Source organism: Macadamia integrifolia, chromosome 5 (genome assembly GCF_013358625.1).
Source record: "Macadamia integrifolia cultivar HAES 741 chromosome 5, SCU_Mint_v3, whole genome shotgun sequence".
Taxonomy (NCBI): Eukaryota; Viridiplantae; Streptophyta; class Magnoliopsida; order Proteales; family Proteaceae; genus Macadamia; species Macadamia integrifolia.
Window position 1 is genome coordinate 2,388,501 of NC_056561.1, and position 25,621 is coordinate 2,414,121.

Here is a 25,621-nt window from a genome sequence, read left to right on the forward strand (position 1 = left end):
GGGCAAGGAGCCAGTAGGCTCTAGAGAGAAAGTGCCGGGGTAGACCGGCACACCGAATCAGACTGCAGTAGGCCCGGATAGCAAGAAGAGGAGGCATTTGCCCGTGGATGATGCACAGCACGGCAACCCTCCCAAGGTGGCCCGAATGAGGAAGAAGCCCATAGATCCCTAGGCGGACTTGATGGAGAACGACACTGTGCTGGACCCCATAGCTGCTCAGGTTTGGTGTCACTGGAGCCGTCCCATGAGGGACATTGCCCGCATGAAGAAGTTATCTGACATCGACTTCACGGATCAGATTTACATTCAGATGGGCGACATAAGTATTTCCTGTTTCTCTTTATTTTATGTTCACTTGACGTTTAGAGTACTTATTACTCCTTTGGGTCCTTGCAGAGTTTTGCTTTTAAGGTTGAGGCTGCTCAACGATTTGAGAACATGGCCGTTGGTAGTGCTAAGGCTGACGATGAGGTGAAGCGTCTGCGAAGGCTCGACAAAGAATTGCGTCTGACCTCCCATGGACTATCATAGCTGAGCTGTAGCACATGAGATGATCATAGGGATCCATGGTGCCATCATATGCGTTAAAGACGGGTATCACAAAATTTGGGGGCAGCTCGGCATCTATCAGCTCATCAGATAGTGCATTATGGGCCAGGGTTACCGTTATGTTAGTCGGGTGCCTTTGCCTCTGCATTCCTTCTACCCTCTCAGTGAGACGCTGATGCTGCTCTCTAGGTCGTCCCTTCTTTCCTGGGCTCGATGATCCAGGGAGCGACGTTCCCTTTCAGCTCTTCTAGGGCTTCTTCCTCAGTCTTGGTGCCTGCCAGGCCAATCCTGACCTTGTTGTCATGTGCCTCTGGTCGGCCTAGGAGGCGAGCTTTGATGACCTCCCTGGGGTGGTGCTTCCTGAGCTATCCTCTGTGAGGAGTTCTCGCGTTCCTCTCCGCGCGGACGCAAGCCTCTAGTGAGCCTTTGAGGCATCACGTATCTCAGGACTCCGGTTACATGCGAAACGACGAGCCCTCCCATTCTGGGCAGAAAGGGGCCCTTGTTGGTGTCTCTCGATGGGAGATCGGGTTGGCACCGAGCGAAATGTGCGTGATGTTCTTACCAATCCCCTCCTGGTTGTTGTTTGAGGGGTGACACTATTGTCAAGTGATTCTTCTCAGGGTTGTCTGTCCAAAGTCGACCTAGGCAGCTGAGCTGAGCCAGTGCGGGGCACAGGGAGTGCCGAGCCGAACTGACATATGAAGTCTCGTACCAAAGTGTTTGTTGCTAACACCTGCAATTGCAGGCTCTACATCTGGTCTTCCATATTTTGGTGAGTCACTCGAGATGACGGGCCTTGACGAGATTGCTAAGGGTTTTTCTCTCGTTGATCTCCCTCTCCTAGGGTAACTTCCACGTCATGCTGGGCTCGTTGGGGTCTTTGTGGAGGGGTCTCCACGGGAACATTTTCCTGATCTTCCATTGGAGGTAGGTGAGGATGTTCAAGTGGTAAATCGCGAGAGGACCTTACTCGTGACATTATAGAGGAAACGACCTTCTCACTCCTTAATTGCATTGGTTCAATGTAGCTTTTTGTAATAGGTTCCCACAGACGGCGTTAATCTGATGTGGTGAAAATTGATCAGCTAATCTTCCTTGTAGCTCCTAATGCTCCAGCCGATCTGCACAGAAGAGAAGAAAGGGGAGAGCCGGGCTGACCCAACAGGGGACTCTCCGATGCCTAAGTCAGATCTTTCCACAGCAGATGCTCAAGAGAGTTTTTAGTCAAAAGAAGTTATCGATCCCTACAAGAGAGGCTTACCTTGGTATTTATAGGCTACTGATGGAGTGGAGAAAGGGGGAAGTCTATGGAGAGTCTTACTAGGCGTGGAGTCCTAGAGAGGAACGACTCTCTGATGCTAGGAATATTCCAGATCCTAGGGTATACTAGGAATATATTCTCCTCTTATCTCGAAAGTGCCAGCCGTGGGAGGGGGATGCCTCTGATGACGTGTAGTGGATAGAGTCATGTCCTTGTGATCAGGGATTACCTCCCTTGAATGTAGAAGTGGACGAGAGCACATTTCTGGGAGCCCTATTTGATGTTGTCGGGCCGAGGTGGCAGCTCGGACTAATGAGGGGCTGAGGTGGCAGCTCGGCCTGATGAGATGCCGAGGTGGCAGTACAGATTGATGAGGGGCCGGAGTGGCAGCTCAACCTGATGAGATGCTAAGGTGGAAGTACGGCCTGATGAGGTGCCGAGGTAGTAACTCGGCCTGATAAGGGGCCGAAGTGGCAGTGCATCATTAGTTCGAACGCTCCTTGGTCGTGGTCAGGGAGATTTACCCTCATCACTTCCAAACCATGAAGTTTGTAATGTTTCAAATAAATGCATTTGATCTTCCATCCAGTCATAAGGATTGTTCATACTAATTGTATATCAAGGTCTCCATCACCATTGCTCAGACGACACAGTAGGGAGGAAAGAGATTGAAGAAGGGTTTTGAAAGAAAGGGAAATGCTTGTTGCTTTCCTTATACAACCCAAATCAGCACTAATCTGTAAAACCTTAGAGCTGAATATGCCTTGATTTCTAATACGATATTGTGAAGAAATTAAGATAAAAGTGGATAGAGAGAAAAATCCCTTCACCCACTTCTTAAATTGAATTGTTTTATAGTTTAATAACTCTTAGGGGTAACTAACACCATTAAGTTTCACAAGCAATCTGAGTCTCTGACCATAGTACCGGGGTGTCCAATTTATTTTTTTATTTTATTTTTATTTTTTTATTTTAATGCCAGCTGCCGATTTGACACACCATTCACCCTCCTTTATCCCAAGCTTGGGACTGGCAGCCAAACACTAGCGTAGTTTGAGACTTACTGTCAACACCCGTAATATCAAAATTTCAGGCACATGTACCTCGTCGCCCTGTTAAATCTGAGAAAATCACCACAGGCTAATGCATAGAAGGGATGATACAAAAATGGGACAATGGCCCAGGATTACACAGTATAGCTCTCATTGCAGAAGGCAATTCAGAAATTAAAAGAGAGATGCTCAAATTCAAGTCAACCCTGAAACTCAATAAACCATTTGTTCCTTCTGATCACATTACACCAAGTATAGATCATCATTGCAGAGGCACCAGTAAAATGCATTGTTTAAAGACCCATCTGGCGCATGTGAAACTTCATCAAATCTGCTAAATGTGAGGAAAACATGCTGACTATGGGTGGATAAATAGAAGAGGATATTCCAAATCCAAACTGATTAACGAGATAACAGCAGAAGCAACAGAAGCAACAGAAAAAAAAACCCGGCCAGGCAGCCACCCAGCTTGGGTCAAAGGATGAATGTCTCGAGATTCTTCAATGCACGTAAGCAACAAACAGGAAGTAGAACTAAAACAAAATGGCATCTAAAGTTAATTGTACCATCTTCACTTTCCATTTTACTTCACCAGACAGATCTTTATGACTGAGGCTGCGCCTATACGATGCAGTGCCACAACAGCATCACCAGGCTTGCAAAGCCCCTTCTCCGTAGCAGCTTTAAGGGCAGCTTCCAGGATCACCTCAGTGGATTCTGCATCTGTGGCCTTGGCAGACCCTTCAGCCAGTTGTGGGATAAGACCCCTGTAGATCAGACTGTGCCTAGCTGGAGACTCGTCGCTAACAGTCCAGTCAAATGAATCAGTCGTAAGAACAGGGACCACCACTGAGAGGATTGGGACTGCCGGTCTGTATTTCGCTACTAGCTTGGCTGTAGTCCCACCACGCGTCATCACAACAATGAGGGTAGCTTTAGCCTTGTTGGCAGTACGGACAGCTGAGGAGGCAAGACTCTCCAACGGGCTCATGGGGAGTGGTGTTGACTTGATCATCTCCTTGAAGATGGCTCCATAGTCGAGGGAGGACTCAGCCTCAATACATATCCGGGCCATAATCTTCACTGCAAGCTCGGGGTAAGCTCCAGCAGCACTCTCACCACTTAGCATGACACAATCAGTACCATCAAGTACAGCATTGGCTACATCTGTAGCCTCAGCACGGGTTGGCCGAGGTGACTTGATCATAGATTCAAGCATCTGGGTGGCGGTGACCACAGGCTTACCAACAAGGTTGCATTTGTAGATCATCATCTTCTGGGCAAGGAAGATCTTCTCAACTGGGATTTCCATTCCAAGATCACCACGGGCAACCATGAATGCATCAGTCTCACGAAGGATATCATCAAAGTTTATTACACCTTCCTGGTTCTCAACCTTTCAAATAATAGAAACTCAAGGATGTCAAACAGGACCGGATTGAAAACAAAATGTAACTGAAAAAGAAACTATGCATAAAGGAAACCCAAGTAACCAGCATGAACCTGTTTATAGGAACGGATCACAGGTTGAATGGTCGATGAAATCCTTAAAGCTGCCATGGAACAGTTTGGCCAAACCAGGTGAATTGAATCCTTCAGGGATTAAGAGAAGGTGTCAACCCACCCATTTGGGGCTGGTGACGGTCAAATGGCTTGACTTATGAGTCAAGTTTGAGGCCACCACCATTCAGGAAAGTCCATTAGAGATTGTAGGACCCACCAATAGGCAAACAAGTTTGCTTCAAGCAAAAAATACAAGGTAAAATAACCCAATAAGATATCCTAACCATCAGACAAATACTTTCCAGGATAATTTGCCATAAATTTTCTACTGTCCAAGAGAAGTTGGCTAACCTGTATAATCTAATTAGATCCCCCCCCCCCCCCGGCTCTTCTTTCTTGCCTATATCTCCATCAGAGGTCAAATTAAATGGGAGGCCACTATTCATGCATAATAGACAATGCTTTAAGCCTATTTCTTGGAATTTCGCCTTCAGAAAATATCCATTAGACAATCAAACATTACAGGGTTTAACATACCTTTGACATCAACAGGATACGCTTGGCATGAGGTCCAAGAACTTGTCGGACATTGACAAGATCTGAGCCTTTGCGAACAAATGATAAAGCAATCATATCTATGTTGTTGGGAACACCCCATTCCAATATGTCTTCCTTATCCTTCTCTGTAAGCGTGGGAAGATCCACCACTACACCAGGAAGATTGACATTTTTCCTCTCGCCTAGGGTGGCGGTATTCTCACAGCGGCATCTCACAGTTCCAGCACCTGGGTCACAAGACAAGACATTGAGTGTGATGGTGCCATCTGCGCATAGAATGGTATTTCCAGGCTCCAAGTCTACTGGAAGCTTCTTGTAACTCATAGATATCATCTCCTGGTCACCCTTGATGCTGTAATCAGTAGTCACTGTGATTTCCTGACCCTCTGTAAGTTTTATGGGATTACCGTCCTTGAGAAAGCCAGTTCGGATTTCGGGTCCCTACACCAATAAGAGGAAGAGGAAGTGATGCGCATGGCAAAAGTACTTCGCAATTTTCTATTTCCAGATGAAGCTCTTAAACCACAAACAAGGACTTCCATCTTTGAGACTGCAAATTGTTTAGCTATTGACAAAAACAGAAGTCAGGTTTAATTTGTTGGCTGTGGTTACCATTTGAATCGGTACAAATATGGCAGCTGAGCATGCAATTTTAAGTTAAAATTGTCTATTCGGTGGTAAATTACACAAACAATGTGTAAACAAATGAAATATGGATTAAAATTGATAAATAAGAAATTGAGGATCATAATTTTACAACATAAAAATAATGTGGAGAAACAAGCTGAACATGCAAAAGTATTCGCTGCAACAGGTAAGAATCTTTGACCTGGATAGAAATACTATAGTAGGATTTGGTCCTCAGTGATTCAGATGTGGATCATTCAGGAGAAGACTATCAAAAAAAAGGATCAGCCAGTCCACTAAATATATTATCCTGGTTGGATGCAGAGAAGAGGATTTCTCTCTTCTACTCACATTCATCCCACCATACCATAAACTTGTAACATCCATACACAAGAAGAGTTGACCTATAAATCAAGGACAATCCAGTTCTGAAATTTTGCAGTCGAACATCACACCAGATTCTTCCTGTCGGAGACATGCCAAAACTAGGAGAGGACTAAATTTAATGTTTGACAACCTTTAAGCAAATCTAGTCAACAAAAAAACATACATGAGTAAGAAACTAAGACATATATCTTATAAGCACACAGACAAATCCAATCAGGAATGATCATGACATACTATAACATATACCCCATAAGAATGTCAGCATTTTGGAATTGCCAAAGTTGTCCTGCCAAATGCCTCTTAACAGTCTAAAGTACCAATAGGTTTCAAGTAATTGTTACATACAAATTAGCAGGTAGGCCTATTAGAAGCATATCTAATTAGCAACCTTGAATTCCTTGGAAAGAAAACACAGAAATAAATTCTACTATTAGTTAGCTTAAATCTCATCCACAGCAGAGGCACAAAAGAGAAACTAAAGTTTGAAAAATTAACTTTAGGCCCACAAGTTTCTCAGATTCATATACAGAGACATTCAGCAATCTAGGAAACCCAATCACTCCCAACATGCTTAGCATACTGATCTAAAAAGAAAATGACATAACACTCATACCCAAGAAAAGATGCTACATAAATAATTATAGAATACAAGATTCCTGGATACCGTAGCAAAGCACTGCTCAATTGAAACATTAGCAGTGCATTAGGCTAGAGACAAGAGGCCTCTGATGAAATTCAGAATGATAGCACATGTGGATAGTGGATACAAGAGCAGACAAAGAAGACAAAGTTAAAATTGAGTTCTTACAATATTTAAATAAGAAAATTCAAACAGCACTCTTAGGGCACTAAATCCGAATGAAACATTTAACAGCAAATTTTTCCTTCAAGTTGTCAGAGAATTTGCGACTCATCTTTCTTATCTCACAATTTATAGTTGAAATAAGATATATGCGTAGAGGTAAAATCCTCAAATTATCAGTACATATTGCTTTAATCGAGACTGAAGGCTCCAGACTTGAAAGCCCGTCGAACAGATTGTCTACACAGTTTCAGTATTCTAATCTTCCAATCTTTCCTTTCAAGTAATCAGAGAATTTGCAAATAATCTTTCTTTCCTCACACGCTAGAGTTTAACCACTGAATAGCATATCATTAAATCTACAATTTTCACCAAAGCTGAAGTTCCATTCTCAAACAGTATATCACCAGCATTTATACCACATGTTTTTTCTGGGCTGCAGTTTTCAGTCGTAAGCCTCATCCAACTTTTTTTTATCGAAAAGATCAGATCATCTCCACAGATCTAAACGTGGTGGACACACAGTTACACAAACATACAAAAGGGGGCAAAAATACGATGCATTCCATTAAAAAAAAATAACTTCTTTTGTTTACGAAAATTAAAATGAAGAAGAAGATAAAATCTAAACTCAAGAATGAAGAGAATATAAGAAAACCAACCTTAGTATCAAGCATCACGGCACATAATATCTGCGTGTTCTGCATGGCGGTTCTCAGATTGTTCAAGGTTTCTTGGTGATATTCGTGCGAACCATGAGAAAAATTGAACCTGGCCACGTTCATTCCCGCTCTCAAAAGCTTCTCGATCATGGGCACAGATCGAGATGCCGGACCGAGCGTACAAACGATCTTGGTCTTGGGGATACGGCCATCATTTGGAAGCTCCTTCAAAATCCCCTCGATGTCAATGTTCGCCATGACACAGCTCTGTTCTCAATCAAAAAAGAAAAATAGAACCTCCGAAAATCTTTCAGAGAGTTCCCTTCAAATGATTTTAGTATAGAAAAAAAGAAAAAAAAGAATCAAAGGAATCAACAATTAATTCCAAACGCTTAGAACACCGACTGGCAATCAATAGAAACAAGAAAGAATATGAGAAATCAAAAACCAGATATTTCGAAAATTATGTCCCACAGACTCAACTTAAAACCATCGACACCTTTCCACACCTCACCTTTCCTTCACACCTCTCGCTCTCTCTCTGTGATACAAGGGGCGTCTCTTTCTTTCCTATGAGCTATGGACTTAGAGCGGTAGTGTGGTAGACTTTGGACTTCGACGAAGGACAGTGATTTGGAGATGGTTAAAGAGTGAGCATGTTAAAGCCACCTGGAGGGGCTGCAAGTTTAACTTTTATTAGGGAGAGTTGCGAGGTATTTAAACGGTTATGGGCTGAGTCAGAATGACACCATTTGGTAAGCATGCGGTTCACGAGGAGAATATCTCCCACATTTCCCACCGGCTCCCATTCTCCATCTCCATCTCCCTATTCGGCTCCTCAATCACTTTCTTATTTTTTATTTTTTAGAAAAATGAAAACAATGAGGCATTGACTAGAAAGAGAATATACGTTTAACATCTCCGCTTTTCTATCGGGCCTAGCTCGTTGAGATCAACACAAATGAGTATCGAAAAGAATTTTAAAACATTCCTAAGGTCATCCTTAGCCCTACAAATTAAGCAACCTCTCATTATCTGTCCCTACCTCTATTTATTTATTATTTTTTTAATAAAAAAAATATATATTAATTTAGAAAGAGTATTTAAAAAATAACTTGGGATTCCTTGATCACTACTTCCCTATCCATGACTTTATAGACTATAATCTTAAGGGCATTAAATAAAGTATTGTTAGGCTTTATAAAAAAATAAATATTTTCAAAAAATAGAGGTATGGTTCTCTATGACCAAAGAGATGCTGTCGATTGCTATAAGTGATCGAAGTTCCTCCATGTCGCTTCATATTTCGTAGACATTCCACCCTTCTTTCGTTGCCTTTTTCAACCCATTGAGAAGGCCCGTGATGTTGCTTCAATTCCCTTCTTTTGTTACCTTTTTCATGCCCATGCCTCTATTGATAGTCCTCCCAATTGCAACTTTGTTTCAATACCTTAATAAAGACCCCTGTTTCTCTCTCAGTTTCATCTCCTTAATGGTACTATGAGATTGAAGTTACAAGTTTGTAATTATCCCTATGTAATTTAATCTCGTAGCACATATGGGTTTGAGAAATGAATTCTTTCTCCATGAAGGAAACTCAATTTGTAAATTAAAGGGAGAAAGATCCCCACACTAGTATTGTGGCCATGTTTTCTCATGTCCCTCTCATTTTCCTAAAAATAAACAATTGGTGTGGCATTGATCGGGTCATACTTCATGAGATGGTTATTTAATTGTTACTTTTAATTATATTTTCATAATTAATGTAACTATATAATGTGATTTTGTATGCTTGCAGTGTTTTCAAGAGATGTGCACATGTTTGATGCTAAATGGATGGAGATGGTTCAGTCTAGAAGCAAGGATAAAGGAAAAGGGTAGAGTTGAAATTTCCTAGGGAAGAGGAGAATAAAAAAGGTCACAGTACGTACGTATAAATAATTTGAGAGAACGCTCTTCAACTAAGAACTGTTGATTTAATATCATCAAACCTTTGCCGTTGAACTAATAACCTAAAACCGGCTGCAACCATTATCTCTCTCCCCTCCGCCCTCATCAATCGAGTTTTTTTTTCCCTAGTCCATTGCTTTTGATTGTATCCTCTTTAATTTTCTGCTTCTAGTTATTATGGGTTTCTTCACTATTATGAGATTTTAGTTTTGTCTTATTCCTTTTGTTTTCAAAGTGCGAATGACTGATTTTTGAATACGACATCTAAACCCTTTTATCTTTGCTTGATCTTTAGGAGATGATGACTCCAATGGAATAGGTAGTATTCCAAAACCCTAATTTGTGAGATTCTTACTAGATCTCAGATGTAGTCTCTGCAATTATGATAGTTTTGTCAGGTTTGCAATAGTTGGAAGAACAACAGCGTAGAACTTGGACGCCCCTTTCTTCATCCCAATAGCTTTCTTCCAAGTAGGATTATTCAGTGGTGAGTTTTTGTGAAGACCTCAACATGGTTATGTGACCTACTGGAAGAGATGAGACTCCATTGATGATGCTGGCAATGAAAGCAAATTTGTTGGAAGACTCACTTGATCTTGGTATTGATGAGGAGTGTAGTCTAGAAAGCATTCCTTGCCGCATCCAACAACTTCTTTAAAAATTACTTTAATGGAGCTCCAGGAAGTGGGAGAGACAGAACAGGGAAAGGGGATGGGAAAGTCTTGTGGGTTTATGGTGGAGGAGAGGGGAGGAGGATGCAGGAATCGGGAAGGAGAGAGAGAGAGAGAGAGAGAGAGAGAGAGAGAGAGGAGGAATCGTATTTAATTGTAACAGCCCCAAGACTGTCATGAAACTCTCACCGCAAAAGCTGGGAACCGGTTACCCTAAAATTCAGTTAAAATCAATTGACGGCTCGGATTACCCCTGATGCCATATGTACGGTTAATATAAAAAATGCGGATAAATAAGCTCGCAAGACATACGTTTTGCTACCATTTACACATGATTTCTTCTTCTCTCCCTCTTTCACACGTCCCTTTTTTCTCTCCCTTGTCTTACTTTCTCTCACACTTCTCTCTCTTTGTCCAAAATAGAATAGGAGTCCCCCTCTCCTACTTTTCCTAAAATATCTCCCCTATTTTCTCTCGTTTCTTTCTCTAATATCTCTCTTTTTTCCCTTTCATGATTCTCCCCCACCCCCCCCCCTCACCATTTCTCTCTCTCTCTCTCTCTCTCTCTCTCTCTCTCTCTCTCTCTCTCTCTCTCTCCTACTAGGCCCTAAAATCATCTCCAATTTTATCTCTCCCTTCCATATTTCTCTTCTAGGGTCCCCTATCTTTTTTCCCTCTTTTACTATCTCTTTCCCACGACTCCTTTCCCTATTTTTTCTCACATCTCCCACGTCTCTTCCTCCATGCTCTCACATAACACACACACCCCTCATTCTCTCATATATCCCTCTCCATCCTTCTCTTTTTCTTTTCTTCATACTTGTTATCTAGGAAATGGGGCTGCCCTTTTCATATCAACCCCTCACACACCCTTAACACACACCCTCCCTTGCTGGTTTTTATCATCATCATCATCATCATCATCATCATTATCATTATTATTATTATTATTATTTATGGTTCTCCCTGCTTCTTGCATTGCACTTTCTTTGGAGCGGATTTTCCTGGACAACATTGCACAGAGATCATTGCCATTGCATCGAGGTTCCATCACTATCATCATCATTGCTGCCCTTCGTTCTTTCGCACCATGAATGGCTAAGTCCCCTTTCTATCTTTAGATTTAGATGAAGTTGTGAGTTATTGTTATTTAATTTCTGGTTGGAATTCATACTTGATTGTTTGATGTTAAAGACCCATTTTCCATTGTAGATGATTTTTAATAGTTAAATTAGTTTAGAATATTTGTCTCTGTGATTCAGTTATTCTATTCAAACAATAGTATTTTATGTTAATTTTTAACATACACTAACGATAGCCTTTAACCAATAAAACTAAGCATGCTAAGAGAAAGTGATAGACGATAGTGCTTGACAGAATAAGTTATGCTTAGGATAACCAGAGATTATGTTTTTGTGATTGCATTGGAACTTGTAGTTTTAGTGGACCGAAGTATGAAGCAGAAATTATGTAATAATACCAAAACGGATTCGAGACCTGATGATAGCTTCTTCTCATTAGTTCTTATCTTTGTTAATTGGTTTACTTAGTTTAATTTGAATTCTAAATTCTATAAATTTGATTTACAAAGCACCAGTTACCTCAATCTGAGTTAATTTAGCTTTCTAGTTCTTTGTGGGTTCAACCCCTTTCTTATTACAATTTCATAGTTTAGTTAAGATTTATTTTGATTCATTCACGACAACAATCAGACAGGGGAAAGTCCTCTATATATACTCCCAACATAAAAATTCATCTTCCCTGACTCGAGAAGCTTATTGTTGTTCTCTTTCATCTCAACCAGAATTCAAATGCGGGAAGAGGATTAAAAGTGCTGGCGTACGAAATACATGTGAACTAAGCATGGAGAAAAAGAAGTGTAGACAAGAAGTAGCCGAGCTCATTCCCTTTGCTTTTTGGGCTCTAAACACTATAGTGTCTTTTGGCTAAATAAAGGGTTTGGGGCTTCTTGCTATGTTATATATATGGCTAAATCTATGTTTATAGTAATCTATATGAACATAAAGATAAATTCATCCATCAATCCAAATACCCGAAACAAATCGATTTTATTCAACGTGTGTTTGATTCAAAGAACCACGCTTAACCCCCTCCCCCACTCCCATGAAACAACTCTATTGCAATGGAGAGTGTATAGTACCCAAATCATTTGCTTGACAATAAGTAAAAAAAAAAAAAAAAAAAAAATTCTTATACAAAAGTTTTAATTTAACAAAATTTCTAAGAAGGAAAATAGATTTCAACATCCTCAGTGATTTCTAACTAAAAAATATATATTGAAAATTTACTTTTTTTGTTCTTCATCTCTTCTTTTCCATCTAATTTTTGCCAAATAAAACATATTTATAATTTTTTGAGAGAGGATTCTCTAAGCAAGTAACTTAGAGGACCAATGAAGCGCGACAAAAAGTTTCGTACATAGAAGGGCATTGGATTATTGTAAAAACCTAAAAATGATCATTCTTTACTCTAAAATATCATTTTGACATATCGATTAATAGATAACGGTGCCTAATTAGACTATTTAAGACACGAAAACAGATTGGCAATCGACCCAACAGCCGGTTATTATGATCATTCAGAAAAAAAAAATAAACAAATAAATAAAATCTATGAGTTCAAAAGCTGTTGAGGACAAAATAAAATTCATTTTGTTAAAATGTAAAAAAAGGGGAATGAAAATTAAAAAAATCCGACCTGCCGGATTCGAACCAGCGACCTAAGGATCACCTATCAGGTTCGACCAACTACAGTCCTCCGCTCTACCAACTGAGCTAAGGTCGGACCTGTGATAGGATGGTATGTAATTTCTTTCAGAAAGCAAACTCTACCTTGGTTCTCTCTTACAAGCCATATTTCTGGTTAGAAACGCAAGTCTATTAGAGATCATCTTACAAAGGGTAGACAACTGTTTAACTAAAAAATAATCCTCTATAACTAAAGAGAGAGGGTTCCACAGTGAAAGTGTGGATGGAATCTTTCATAATACTAATCTATATGTGGCCCACATGGTTAGGGGAGGAGAAAGAAAATAATAGAAAAAGGCATTGTACAAAGGCGTCTGGGTACTTTAGTTGTGTGGAATTTTTTTCCATAAATAAATAAATAATTAAAAAGGGTGAAGGAACTTTGTCTACTTGCGTGACCACTAAGCCAGAGCACATGCCAATGGGAGGCCATGCTATGACATCTAGGAAATGGGCAGCGGTCTTTTCCATCTACCTACGTCTTTGTATGGAGCCACGCAAGGGGATAGAGTTCTTAATTTTTCCCAATTAAAAAACGGCCAACCTACTAGTCCACATAATTTCCTTAACTTAAGTGGAAAAGCCTTGGGATAGAATCCCACCTTCACTTGAGAATTAGATGAGTTATATACTAAGATGTGAAGTGAAGTGAAATAAAATTAAGGGTAACGACGTTACACCCTCTTTGAGCCTACGCCTTAGAGGATAGGATGCCTCCTGCCAGGCTCCCATTGGCCCCACATTAGCGTTGGGTCACACATTCTAGTGAAGATGTCCGTATTCCCTATAAGTGAATAGGAAAGTTCTGTAATGATCATAGAAAAGGTTGGGTACCAAACTAAAAACAAGACATATGGTTACTTTTTTTACTTCACTTCAAATGAAAAATTACTGAAAATTTTTCTACTCCCTTCCTTTTAAATCTTGTCCCAATGTTTTCACATTATTTTATTTCGATTCTACTTCCAACCATTTAATGATGCATCTCAATTGAAAGTTTATCTTACGATTTTTTCCTCATTTCATTTTATTTCATTTTATCACTGATAATTTTAATTTAGGAAATTATTATTCTAGTTTGCTAGGACTAAAAAGACTATCTAGCTAGACTGATGTAAATATTAAATATATTGCGTATTGGATGAATCTAAAATTCTGTGAATAAGTAGACCATATCACATGTTCATATGTCATGTTTCGTCATAAAAAAATGGAGTATGTCAAAAATAAAGTAATAAAAATTCAATAAAAATGAATGCCTAAAAATACAAAGAATTTTTTAATAAATAAATACAAAAAAATTAATCCAATACACAGGATGATATATGGATGAAATTTAACACATGGCCAATCTAAATCATTTATTATATATTTATATGATCAAAATTATCACATCATCATTATTTTTTTTTTAATAAAAATCACATCATCGTTACATGTGACAAAACTTTGTGCTCGACTGAAGATTCTCATTAGTCTGACAAAACTAGAATTCAAATTAAACTAAATAAGCCAATTTACAAAGATAAGAAATAATGGTGCGCATTCTCTCTCTCTCTCTCTCTCTCTCTCTCTCTCTCTCTCTCTCTCTCTCTCTTTTAAAATCCACAAGTTGGCCTGGCCGCACATGCATCAAAGCACAGGTATTCTATAAGTGGACACCATGGGTGGGCACCCACTAGCTGAAGTGGGTTGTCCTTGTTTCCTTTGTAGGTTTGGTTATTGACAGGACCATGCTCAACAGAAGGTGTTGGCATGACGCATTGCCGGGCAATCGGAGGTTTGGGATTGTGTATGTTACTAGTATCAACTATGCAATGGTGCGACAATTTTTTATGTATAGGTCCAAATATGATTGTAAATAAAATACGGAATGAATATAAAACTAGCACAATCACACAACATCAAGAATTATAGTGATTCGACTTAATCCGAGTTTAGTCCACTCCCTTCAAGAATCCACTTGTAAGGTATTCCACTAGTTCTCATTTTCAGTACGATAGGTAAAGAAGAAAACCTTTACAATATTTTTCACGAATAAGAATATCCTTACAAAATCACATTTACAGGCAGAGAGGTGCCTTTACAATCTCATTTGCAGGTAGAGAGGCACATTACAATATCTTTTAAGGTAGAGAAACACCTTACACTCTTTTTAGGATAAGAGGATCCTTACAATCTCTTAAGGATGAAAGGGTCCTTACACAAGCCTAAATACAGTCTAGACTTAATGTAAAATATAAAATACATAAGTGAAAGAGGATTACCTCTGGTGTGGTGCAAATGAAATATGCAATAGTGATAGAATGAATGCACCTTTTGAAGTCTTCTTGATGCTTGTAATGTAAATGCCAAGATATAGATGAAGATTTGTAGATGGTCTTGAGTTCCTCTTAAATGTAAAATGAAGAACTTGAACTCAAGAGATGGTGTAGACCAATTATCACTTCTAATGCTCAAATAATGCTTCTCTAAAATTGAGATTAATTGTTAATTAATAAGTAGCATTAGAGGTATTTATAGGTGAGCTTAGGAGAGCATTTTAGGCAGTAAATCTCACTTAAATGGTAATATTCTAGGTCCACAGGTCGACAGCCATCGATAGCTGATCAATCGGAAAGAGCCATTATAGAAAAATATAGCCATTGGGGCACTTTCAGGTAGTCACTGATCTACCAGGACTTTTCACCGATCGATTGGCTATGGTCTCGAATAGTTCCAGTTGACCAGGGCTTCCAGTTGGTCGACCTCCAATATGACACTCTATTTTGACAGAATGCTGGAATACTGATCAGTCATCAGTGTTTTGATCATAACTTTTTTGTCCGACCTTGGATTGACCTAAAATTAGTTGCATTGGAATCATTACTCAATTTTATACAAATTTTATGAGGATTTAATCTCCTTATACTAACTTTAAGATTACTCAAAATTCCCTTGAGTCAGGTTAATGTAGTTTTCATAGAATTTCACTAGAACACATTTTTCCTAATATGTTCCTCACCACTTAGAGATTTTCAATACTTGGTCAATGTATGCCCTATAGTCATTCTAGTATGATACAATGCACATGCATGTGGTGAGTACACACACACATATATATATATATATATATATATGAAAGTTACAAATTACATTAAAAACGAGCAAATTATCCTAGTGGTTTTTTTCTTCACTTGAACCTTCCACTCTTTGGCACTTCATCTTCTTTTCTTTTTGTTTGTAATTCCAAGTCATCGAGCTTCATGTCTTGACATCTTAAAGCTTGAATTCTTTTGATACCTTATTCAAGTATTGACACCAACTTATTGATACTCCTCATGATTGATGGAATGTGTAAGACAAAAATTGGAAAACTGAGTCGATAACATTAGCCCATTATGGCATTTGGTCCATCACAGTCATGGTTCAAAAGTGGAACCATTTTTCATAACCGAATTAAAACCGAGGTACAGAAACAAATTAAAACCAAAAATCATAACCGAATTAGAACCAAAACTGAACCGAACCGAATTGAATCTGTTTGAGTATCTAAATACGGAATCGAGTTGGTTCTCGGTTTGATTATGGTCCATCATATCGTCATTTGGAATCAAACCAAAACCGAACCGATTGACACCCTTAGTTCTTTCCCCCCTTTTTGGGTTTGTCCCCTTTCTTAGTGGTTGAGGCCCATCTCTTTAGGGCTTGGTAGGGCTATCTCCCTATCTAGTCAACTTGGATTTGTATGTTGTATTTGTTTTTCTATCTTGTGAGAAATGATTTTTCATGATATTAGAATGGGAATGATACGCCAATGTAATGCCGATGATCAGGGTCGAAAGGAGAAAGAACCTCAAGGGTTGTGAGGAAGGGATAGACAATGAGAGGAACTTTTCCCATAACAAATTAATCTAATCCAATAAATTTGTTGCCTCACAGCGCCTTTCAAATTTTTTATCCCTCTCCTCAAATGGAGGAAAGTATGGTCACGTTAGGGAATTTTAAAGGAAAAATGTTCTATGAACTACCAGGGTAGGGTCCAATAGTAACTCTTTATGGATATGTCCAGGATTACTGTTGCTAATTGCGATGGTATTCTAGATTATAAGGGTGTCAATATAAAATTGAAATCGGAACGATCACTTAAAAACTCAATATCTTCCAAATCGAATTGAAATATTTTCAAATTATTGAATAAGCAATTAATCGGGTAAAATTAATTATGTTCTTCAGTAATTAAAAAATTACTAATTTTTAATACGGATATGGATCGACAGTACACTAGGCCAGATAAAACAAGGATACCGTGGTGAGAAGGGCTGTTAAGTTTGAATCATCATCGGCTCTGATACTTGAACTAATGTGCATCCTTCTCCCTTTCATTTCATTTGTGTTAGTTTAAAAAAAGAAGAAAAAGATTTCTAAATCTTCAACCGGTACACTGATAGTTACTCTCCACGTACGTTATCTCTCCTCGCCGAATTCCTAAATCACTAGCTAGGGGGAAATTTCTGTCAATAAAATAGGACCTTCTGTTTCAGTTGTTGGTGAGTTGGATCACTTTCCCGTCGTTCTCTTTGTGCGGTTGTGGAGAGAGAGAGGTGGTAGTGCTGTTACTTACTACTGCCGTAGTAGTGTGGGGGGCTTGGGTGTAGCGATAAACAGAGTAGATCGAGCAGGGGGTGGCCGGTAGTGCTGAAAAATTGATTGATTAATTGATTGGGTAGGTACTTGCCGAGGAAGAAAGAGATGAGGGGAAATAGTAAGGAGTTGGTTTTGGTGTTGATGTTGGTGTTGTCATTGGTGTGTGCCTCTGTCTCTGCAGTATCGGTATCGGTATCGGCATCGGCATCGGCATCGAGAAAGGTTTTAGAGTCGGAAGGTTATGTCTATAGACGTAATCTGCTCGCTAACGGCCTTGGCAACACTCCTCCGATGGGGTAAAAACTTTAAATCATTTCTTTCTATAATCTTCATGCTATGCTCTCTCTCTCTCTCTCTCGGTCTCTCTCTTTCTAATGCTACCAGTCAAGAATTGACCATTCAGCACAGTAGTGGCAGTGGTGGACTTGTCTGTCTAATCTACTGCTCTGCTAAGGGTGGGGCCGAGGCTGAGCGGTCTGTCGGAGACGGTGTTTGTTCGTCGCCGATCGTCGTCGTCCGTATCAGCTTTTATCACTATTTAGTTACTTTCTGCGAGTTGCTCTTTCCCTTCCTTAAAAATTGTTATTTGGGGTGGGTGGGTGCGTCTTCCCTTTTTTCTTTCTTTAATCCTGAGTCTTTCTTCGTCACATTAGTTTTGTTCACTTGATTTGGTCTAGTGGGACTGTTTTCTCTAGAATACTGTCAATAGAACTAGAACTGGCCACCTTATATGGATAAAGTTAAAATTTTGCGCCACTCTTCTCCTTTTTCTACCCACTCTCCGCGCCTTTGCCTTCTGTTCCACATCCAAGGTCGGTGGGTTTTCCTTTGTCTTTTACCTTTAAACGGACAAAGGAGTGGTCAATGGTTTCAGCAATAGGGAATCGGAAATCGTTACCAATTGGATCAGTCGATATGGGTTGTCCAATTCCTGGTCATCTTCTTTGTATTTCAACTTGATTGGGACCCGTTCCTAGTCATTTCCTAATTATTTTAAATGTAAAATAAAAACTGCTCTTCTTATCAATCAATGTTAACAATGGAATTTTTCACTAAAACTAACAAACAATTTTTATTTGTTTTATTTGTGTATGTATGTATTGTATATCCTTTAGGTGGAATAGTTGGAATCACTTCAACTGCATGATTGACGAAAAAATCATCAGGGAAACTGGTATGTCCCTATAACTCTCTTTTACTAAAATGAAACCTATTGACCAATGTTTGTTCTAACATATATATGGGCTTAACATAATTTTATGGGGCAACTGTTTTCTGTCCGATGGCGGCCCCTGGGCCTAGACATAGGGGCATACTCCCCCAAGGATGGGTTCGATGATCATTTTGCATCCCTATGTCTATTGCACAGAGGACTTTCTCGACAGAAAACTTTGTTTACAGATATTATGGACCTAAGCCAAAGAGGCTCCTATGCCCGAGTCCCAGACACAGGGGGTGTAAATTACTACCCCACACTGGAAATAAAAGAAAAAATTCCATTCATATTGATGCCTCTATTCATGCTCTCGTTGGCCCTGTGCTGGTGTAGGAGTCACATGATCGGGAAGCCCCTATTTTTTTTTTCTATAGTAAAAAGGTTCTTTAAGCCGCTTGAGGCAGGAATAACAGGATGCTAGCACGTATCTCTCTCTCCTTTTCACATGAACTGGCCTCCCTCCCCTTCCCTTTACTTGCAAAGAATGAATTGACAATGGAATATCTTGAGTATTTATAATTATTCAATCATTCTATAGCCACTTTCAATTCATTAGTTGTGATCCTTTCTAACAATTGTTATGCTTTTAATAGCTGATGCTGTGGTTTCAACTGGTCTTTCCAAGCTTGGCTATGAGTACATAAACATAGGTGTGCAATGCCTCCCCCTCCCCCTCCCCCTCCCCCTCCCCTTTATATATGTGTGTAATCTTGCTTTACTGGTAAGTAGCTAATTCTAACTCCCTTTTCCCACCTTTATTAGATGATTGTTGGGCTGAGATATCTCGTGATGACAAGGTTTGCCTCTGTCTTTCTCTACTTCTTAAGATTTCATTAATTTTATTTATGACTTTTGTCCAATTTTCAGAGTAAAGCTTTCGTTCCCACTATTTTTAACTGTATTTCTAGTGGTATTAGAGATTCAATGAATTTCTATTAAGAGATGATGATAATGCTTCTGATATTGTTATTTTGTTTTAATAATTGAAAAATACCTAAGTTTCTTGATAAAATAACTAAAAACAAGAGACGGAAACTTCAGATTATGACTTCTTTAACTTGATAGTATCAATGACCAAATGCAGTTTGTCAAGAACTTTGGACATAGGTAGTAGCAACCAAATGAAAAGGAGGACTGTACTATGCAATATGAGGCATCCTTGTGTATAAAATGGATTTTCCATATTTCCATATGTATTTTCTGTAATGTACATTTGGTCCTTAAAACTATCATATTGAAGAATGAAACCATTTTCCCTAAGGCTGCGTTTGGTTGCAAGGGAAATGGGAAGGGAAGGGAAGGGAAGTGAAGGAATTTTTTTTTAGTGAAGTGAAATTCATTTCCCAGAGTTGTTTGGTTGGATGTAAAATAGATGTAAAATTTTAAAAAATTGAAGATGCTATATATATATATATATATATTTACTAGAAGAGGCAAAAGAATTTTCTTATAGAGGAATCATGGATCAACCCCACCTGATTAAAAATAAGGTATTCTTTAGTGGCCACTGACACCTTTTCTTAACCCTGCAAATGCTAAGTGGATCATTAGCAAAATAGTTAAAAGATTAAGAGCTCTCAACAATCTCTTTCTCTTGATTGGTTGATTAACAACTACCATGGATAGGAAAGTTATAGTTGAGGTTCAACACCATATAACAATTCCACTATGCCTATTTCATTAAACTTTTCAATCAGTCCAAAAACCCAAACCTAACATTGAGCTCATCTTCCCTGTAGCTCTTATCATCACTTGGTGTTTGGAGTTGCCACACTTAACGGTAAAAACGAAGCAAGCTTAGACCAATATGAGCTTAGGATAGCCTAGTTGAGCTTTAGAAAGTCTGATCAGTGATCATATTAGAAGTTTGTTTTCAATAAAACACTGTGAAACTACAATTGTTTGATTGAATTGTCAACAATGCATTTGTTCATCATTTCAAAAAGTTAAGTGCAGCTTGCATGATTAAGACTTGATCGTACAAAACAAAGAAGTAATGCAGTGCACACAACAATGATTAATAGATAAAAAGAATCACTCCTCTCTCTCTCCCCCTTCTCTCTCACACATATCCACAAACACACACAGTACATTCACTTCACCAAACATTCAAGAACTCAATGTTGCATAAAGCAATATACTCATCAATCACCCGATAAAATCTGTCAGATTATCGCACCTTTCAGCAACAGGAATGAACAGAAATATCGAAAGAGTTAATAATGCAGAACCAATAAAAATCAAGATAAGGCTTATTTAAAGACATAAAACCCAGGAAACCTACTTCTCTAGAGACCGATTAAACCCAAACCAGTCTATTACTAAGAAGAAAACATGAAATTTAAATCCAGTTCTTCCGATTTACATTTTGTTATTTCGTTTCTCCCACATATGAGTAGAGAAGGAAAAATGAGACCAAAGGATTTTAGCCGGAAAGAATGGAGATCTCACCTGAAACCGAGAAAATACAACTTCGCAGCCGAGAGTGAATGGTAGCGTTACCAAATCCAACTCCAACTCCTGTAGGCTAGAGCTCGAGAGACTGAGCATCGGCCAACGAGACGCTGAGAGGGAACAGGGGAGGGGTGGTGAGTCACGAGAGGGTGAGAGAAAGAAATCGTGAGTAGGGTTTTTATTTTTCTTCCTATTTTGGTCGGGAAATGAAAATGAAAATTTTAATGTTTAAGTGGAATTTTTTTCACATGAAAAATATATTTCTCTTGCAATCAAACATCAAAATTTATTTCCCTTGGGAAATAAATTTCACTTTACATAAAAAATTTGCATTCCCCTTGCAACAAAACGAAGCCTAATTGTTTTCCAAGAGGGGATATTTATGTGTCTTTGTATTGTTGAGCCACTTCTTTGTTTCCTGTTTAACAGTTGTTTATAAAATTGGTATCAATTTCAGGGTAATCTAGTTCCAAAGAAGTCAACATTTCCGTCAGGCATTAAAGATTTGGCAGACTATGTCCACAGCAAGGGGCTGAAACTAGGTATCTACTCAGATGCAGGGTAAGTACAATAGATTTATCTATGTAATTAAATCAATAGCCATTGGTAAAATTTCAATAAAACGCTATCCATTTGTAGTGGATGTTCTCATGTCTCAATTCTACTCTTCAAATCATATGATTTAGGACCTGTTTCTGTCTTTTTTTTTTTTTTTTTTTTCAAGTCTAGTCATTCAATCACGTGTACTACTCTTAGATATGAGAGGAAAAAAAAAAATGAACTTGATATTTCTGAATTTGGCAGGTATTTTACATGTTCTAAAACAATGCCAGGTTCACTTGGTCATGAAGAACATGATGCGAAAACTTTTGCTTCATGGGTATGCTTCATTCTTGCTAACATATTTCTGTTACAGAGTAGTTGATATTTGGGAAATTAAATAACCATAAGTTTTGTTAACTTGGCCAAATGTAGGGTGTTGATTATCTGAAGTATGATAACTGCAACAATGGTGGTTCAAAGCCAACTGTTCGGTAATCTAACTTTAGGAATTTTTATTTATTTATTTTTTTAGGGGGGGGTCTTTTATTCTTGAAACTTTGAATACTGACTTATATTAGAGATGTTTTCAACAGGTATCCTGTAATGACCCGAGCTTTGATGAATGCGGGCCGACCAATTTTCTTTTCGCTTTGTGAATGGTAGCTCTATTTGAATTTGATTGTTTCCTTCATCTCTTTATGTATCATTACTCCTTGTATAACTGCTATCCTTTTATTGACTAGGGGAGATTTACATCCAGCTCTGTGGGGTGCTAGGTTAGGAAATAGTTGGAGAACTACTAGTGACATTTCTGATACATGGGACAGGTAAAACATTGTGATGTTAATGATATTATTTTCCTTGTTTTGATAAATCCAATACACTTTTATTGAAGAAAATGAGATCGTCCTTTTCTGCTTCAATCAACACAGTATGGTTTCTAGAGCTGACATGAATGAAGTTTATGCTGATTATGCAAGGCCTGGTGGTTGGAATGGTTAGCATTCTTCTATTTCAGACCATTAATTAGTCAATGCTTGAGCTAAAATGGAGTTTTAAGATTATTAAATATGGTATTGTTTGCTTTTAAGGCTTGTTTAATACCAAGTTGTGTTGTTGGAGCAGATCCAGACATGCTTGAAGTAGGAAATGGTGGAATGACAAAAGATGAATACATAATTCACTTCAGCATATGGGCCATTTCTAAGGTACCATGGTTTGTACTGTTTTGAAATCGATCTAACATGGATTTGGCAGTAGGAGGCACCCGACAATGGCTTGGTTAAGTAAATCGCTAGACCAGAAAACATTCTCCTTTTGATTTATTTATTTATCTATAATGAAAATTGTAGGCTCCTCTCCTTATTGGATGTGATGTGCGAAACATGACCAAAGAAACCATGGAGATCATTGGCAACAAGGAGGTCATTGATGTAAACCAGGGTAAATACATTTACCATTCATGACTGAGTTCAACTTTACCTAGTATTTCTCTGCGCAAGATTTTTACTTTGGTGAATGTTGAACAGATCCACTTGGTGTTCAAGCGAAAAAGGTCAGGATGGAGGGTGATATAGAGGTAAAAATGAATTAACACTTTAATATCTAAAATCTATTGTTTCTGAATGTATAAAACCAAATCATAAAAATAGGCACTGAACCACATTTCTCTCTCGTGTCGAAAGGTTTGGGCTGGACCCCTTTCAGGCTATAAGGTTGCACTCCTCCTGGTTAACAGAGGTCCATCTCGTTCTCCAATTACTGCGAATTGGGATGACATTAGCATCCCTCCAAAGACTGTCGTAGAGGCCAGAGATCTTTGGGAGGTACTTTCAACTAACCAACCAGCTTGTTACATCTTCTGTGTCTTGTCTATGTTAATTTAGTTTTTCGTTTAGTTGATGAGTGCCTTGGTGTGTCATGCAGCATAAGACATTGATTACAAAACTTGTGGGGAACCTGACAGCCACCGTCGATTCCCATGCAAGCAAGATGTATGTGTTGACACCAGTTGCTTGAGTTACCATTGTTGATGAGTTCACACCCGGGGTTCTTCCCTTGACTGATCCAACAAAAGTAGAAAGATAGAAGAGTCAAAGTAATTCACAAAATTCGGAAAATAAGGTAAAATAAAATAAAGAGCAGAGGGAAGAATGTAAGGCAGAGTTGTAGAAATTAATAATGCAATTCTTAGTCGTCTGCTTCTTTCAGAAAACAGAGGGCGGGGAGGACTTTATGCTACATTTTTAATGTTGAAGGAGAAAATTATTTGAAGTGATGAAATTTTATGCTTTTGTAATTGTTCTTGTTTTATTATCAATTTATGTCCCAAAAGACTAGGATGTATGGTGGTCGTCTATTACAAAAGGACAAGAAGATTTCGTCGCTTTCATAGCTAGGAGATGGATGACTTTAGCATAGGTAGCAACAATTGTGTGGTGTGAAATCTTGGGAGTGATGGATCTCATCCCATGTACTTGTAAGGGTAGGGTGGAGGACAGACGATATAGATTATAGCCACACAGAGAAACCATAAAACTTTAGTTTGAAGACCTAAATAAGTCTTTTGGCCAATTCAATGTCAATATATATATATATATAGTCAGTTAGTTAGTTAGTCTGAACATTTAGATCTCTGGAAAAACACCATCAAGGAACACCTTCCTTTCGAGTCTAAAAATACAAATATTCCACCTGCGTATCCAACAAGCATCCATCAACTTCCACTAAAAGACTTGTAAGATGTTAGGGGCATATATCTGAAAGTCTAGACTCTGGACGGAGGAGATGTTAAAAATGTCATAAAAAAATGCACTTAATTGTTTGGAAAATTTCTTTTATACAATATGGATCGAGTATCTAATAAATCCTCTCAATTTCTCTTCCCACAAATCAATCCTTTCAAGTTTCAAAGCTAGTGATGTTTGAACTGAAGCTTGATCCTATCATTATAATTAACTAGTAATACTTCACTTCCTATATTAATTAATTTTGAATTTTCATATAATTAATGCTCAATTTTAATTCTAAAGATTCACTGGGAAACGTCTGAACAAACTGCCAATCGTGTTCGTGTGTGTCACGTACGTTTGTGCAACAATTACTGCCCAGTTGTTGAAATTTTGGAGAAAAGATTTGATGCATCGAAACTATTTTGGGAAATGATTTACTTGGTACTGTATGTTTTCCTCTTTAAATATACCTATCCTCATTGAATATACTGTTTCGCTATTACTAATTGGTTTAACATATAAAATGTCAACGCCAATAGGCAATAGATCCTATACCAACCATAATTGGCTGCTACTAATGGATTGGTACAAAAAAAAAAAATTTGAGGATAAAATAATAAAAAATAAAAAGGATACGAGAACTTTGTCTACTCAGTGATCTTGTGTCTGTCTATATCTGAGTATAGAGCATTAGAACCACGTAAGTGGGTATAAATTTTTTGAGAGCGGATCAAATTCACGTATAAAAATGTACAAAAACGATCTTGATCCATAGATTTAAAATCAATTCTCTCTCTCTTTAATTAGGTATTTTACATTAATATTATCTACTCATAAAAGTCATAGTGTGCATGGCAAAATTGTTTCTCCCAATAAAATAATTCATACCGACACGGATACCGTGAACTAACCCCCTTTAGAAAAATAGAACCGTTGAAAACGACAAGTTGGGTTTGGATTCTACTCACTACTGAGTACTGACCACCGACAGGCGTTGCCACCGCTGCTACTGGTAGTTTTTATTTATTTTAATTTTTTTTTTATTTGGTGTAGAACTACTGCCAAGTCTGCCATACTTCCATCAGTTCCATCTATTACACCTCATCCTTAATTATTAATTAAAAGAGTAACAAGAAATCTGATTAGGAGAATCTCCTACTCAGAAAGGAATGATTTACAATAAAAAGTGGTGTATCCATTTCCTCACTAAATCAATACGTCTCTCTCTCTCTCTCTCTCTTCCTATTTTTATAGAAA

The 25,621-nt window shown here is 38.4% G+C and overlaps 2 protein-coding genes and 1 non-coding gene across 4 annotated transcripts; 1 reads left to right on the forward strand and 2 right to left on the reverse strand.

Moving 5' to 3' along the window:
• Positions 1 to 3,059: 3,059 nt before the first annotated feature.
• On the reverse strand, positions 3,060 to 25,606 carry LOC122079294 (pyruvate kinase, cytosolic isozyme). Of its 2 annotated transcripts, none has more exons than XM_042645646.1 (4): positions 25,583 to 25,606; positions 7,405 to 7,945; positions 4,906 to 5,367; positions 3,060 to 4,261 (listed from the first exon to the last, which is right to left on the reverse strand). In XM_042645646.1, exons 2-4 carry the CDS (start codon positions 7,660 to 7,662, stop codon positions 3,449 to 3,451), a joined length of 1,533 nt encoding a protein of 510 aa, XP_042501580.1. In that variant the 5' UTR covers positions 7,663 to 7,945; positions 25,583 to 25,606; the 3' UTR covers positions 3,060 to 3,448. The 2 variants fall into 2 exon arrangements, with proteins under 2 accessions (XP_042501580.1, XP_042501581.1); XM_042645647.1 differs by lacking the exon at positions 25,583 to 25,606 and having other exon boundaries at positions 7,405 to 7,711; positions 7,919 to 8,077.
• Positions 12,738 to 12,830, reverse strand: TRNAY-GUA. The gene is made up of 2 exons: positions 12,794 to 12,830; positions 12,738 to 12,773 (listed from the first exon to the last, which is right to left on the reverse strand). It is a non-coding gene; the product is annotated as a tRNA-Tyr (tRNA).
• Positions 17,313 to 23,931, forward strand: LOC122079296 (alpha-galactosidase 1). The gene is made up of 15 exons (XM_042645651.1): positions 17,313 to 17,715; positions 18,535 to 18,593; positions 19,229 to 19,285; positions 19,398 to 19,432; positions 21,547 to 21,650; positions 21,894 to 21,969; positions 22,065 to 22,123; positions 22,226 to 22,291; positions 22,376 to 22,459; positions 22,565 to 22,629; positions 22,758 to 22,840; positions 22,985 to 23,075; positions 23,162 to 23,211; positions 23,318 to 23,458; positions 23,559 to 23,931. Exons 1-15 carry the CDS (start codon positions 17,525 to 17,527, stop codon positions 23,649 to 23,651), a joined length of 1,254 nt encoding a protein of 417 aa, XP_042501585.1. The 5' UTR covers positions 17,313 to 17,524; the 3' UTR covers positions 23,652 to 23,931.
• Positions 25,607 to 25,621: the final 15 nt, after the last annotated feature.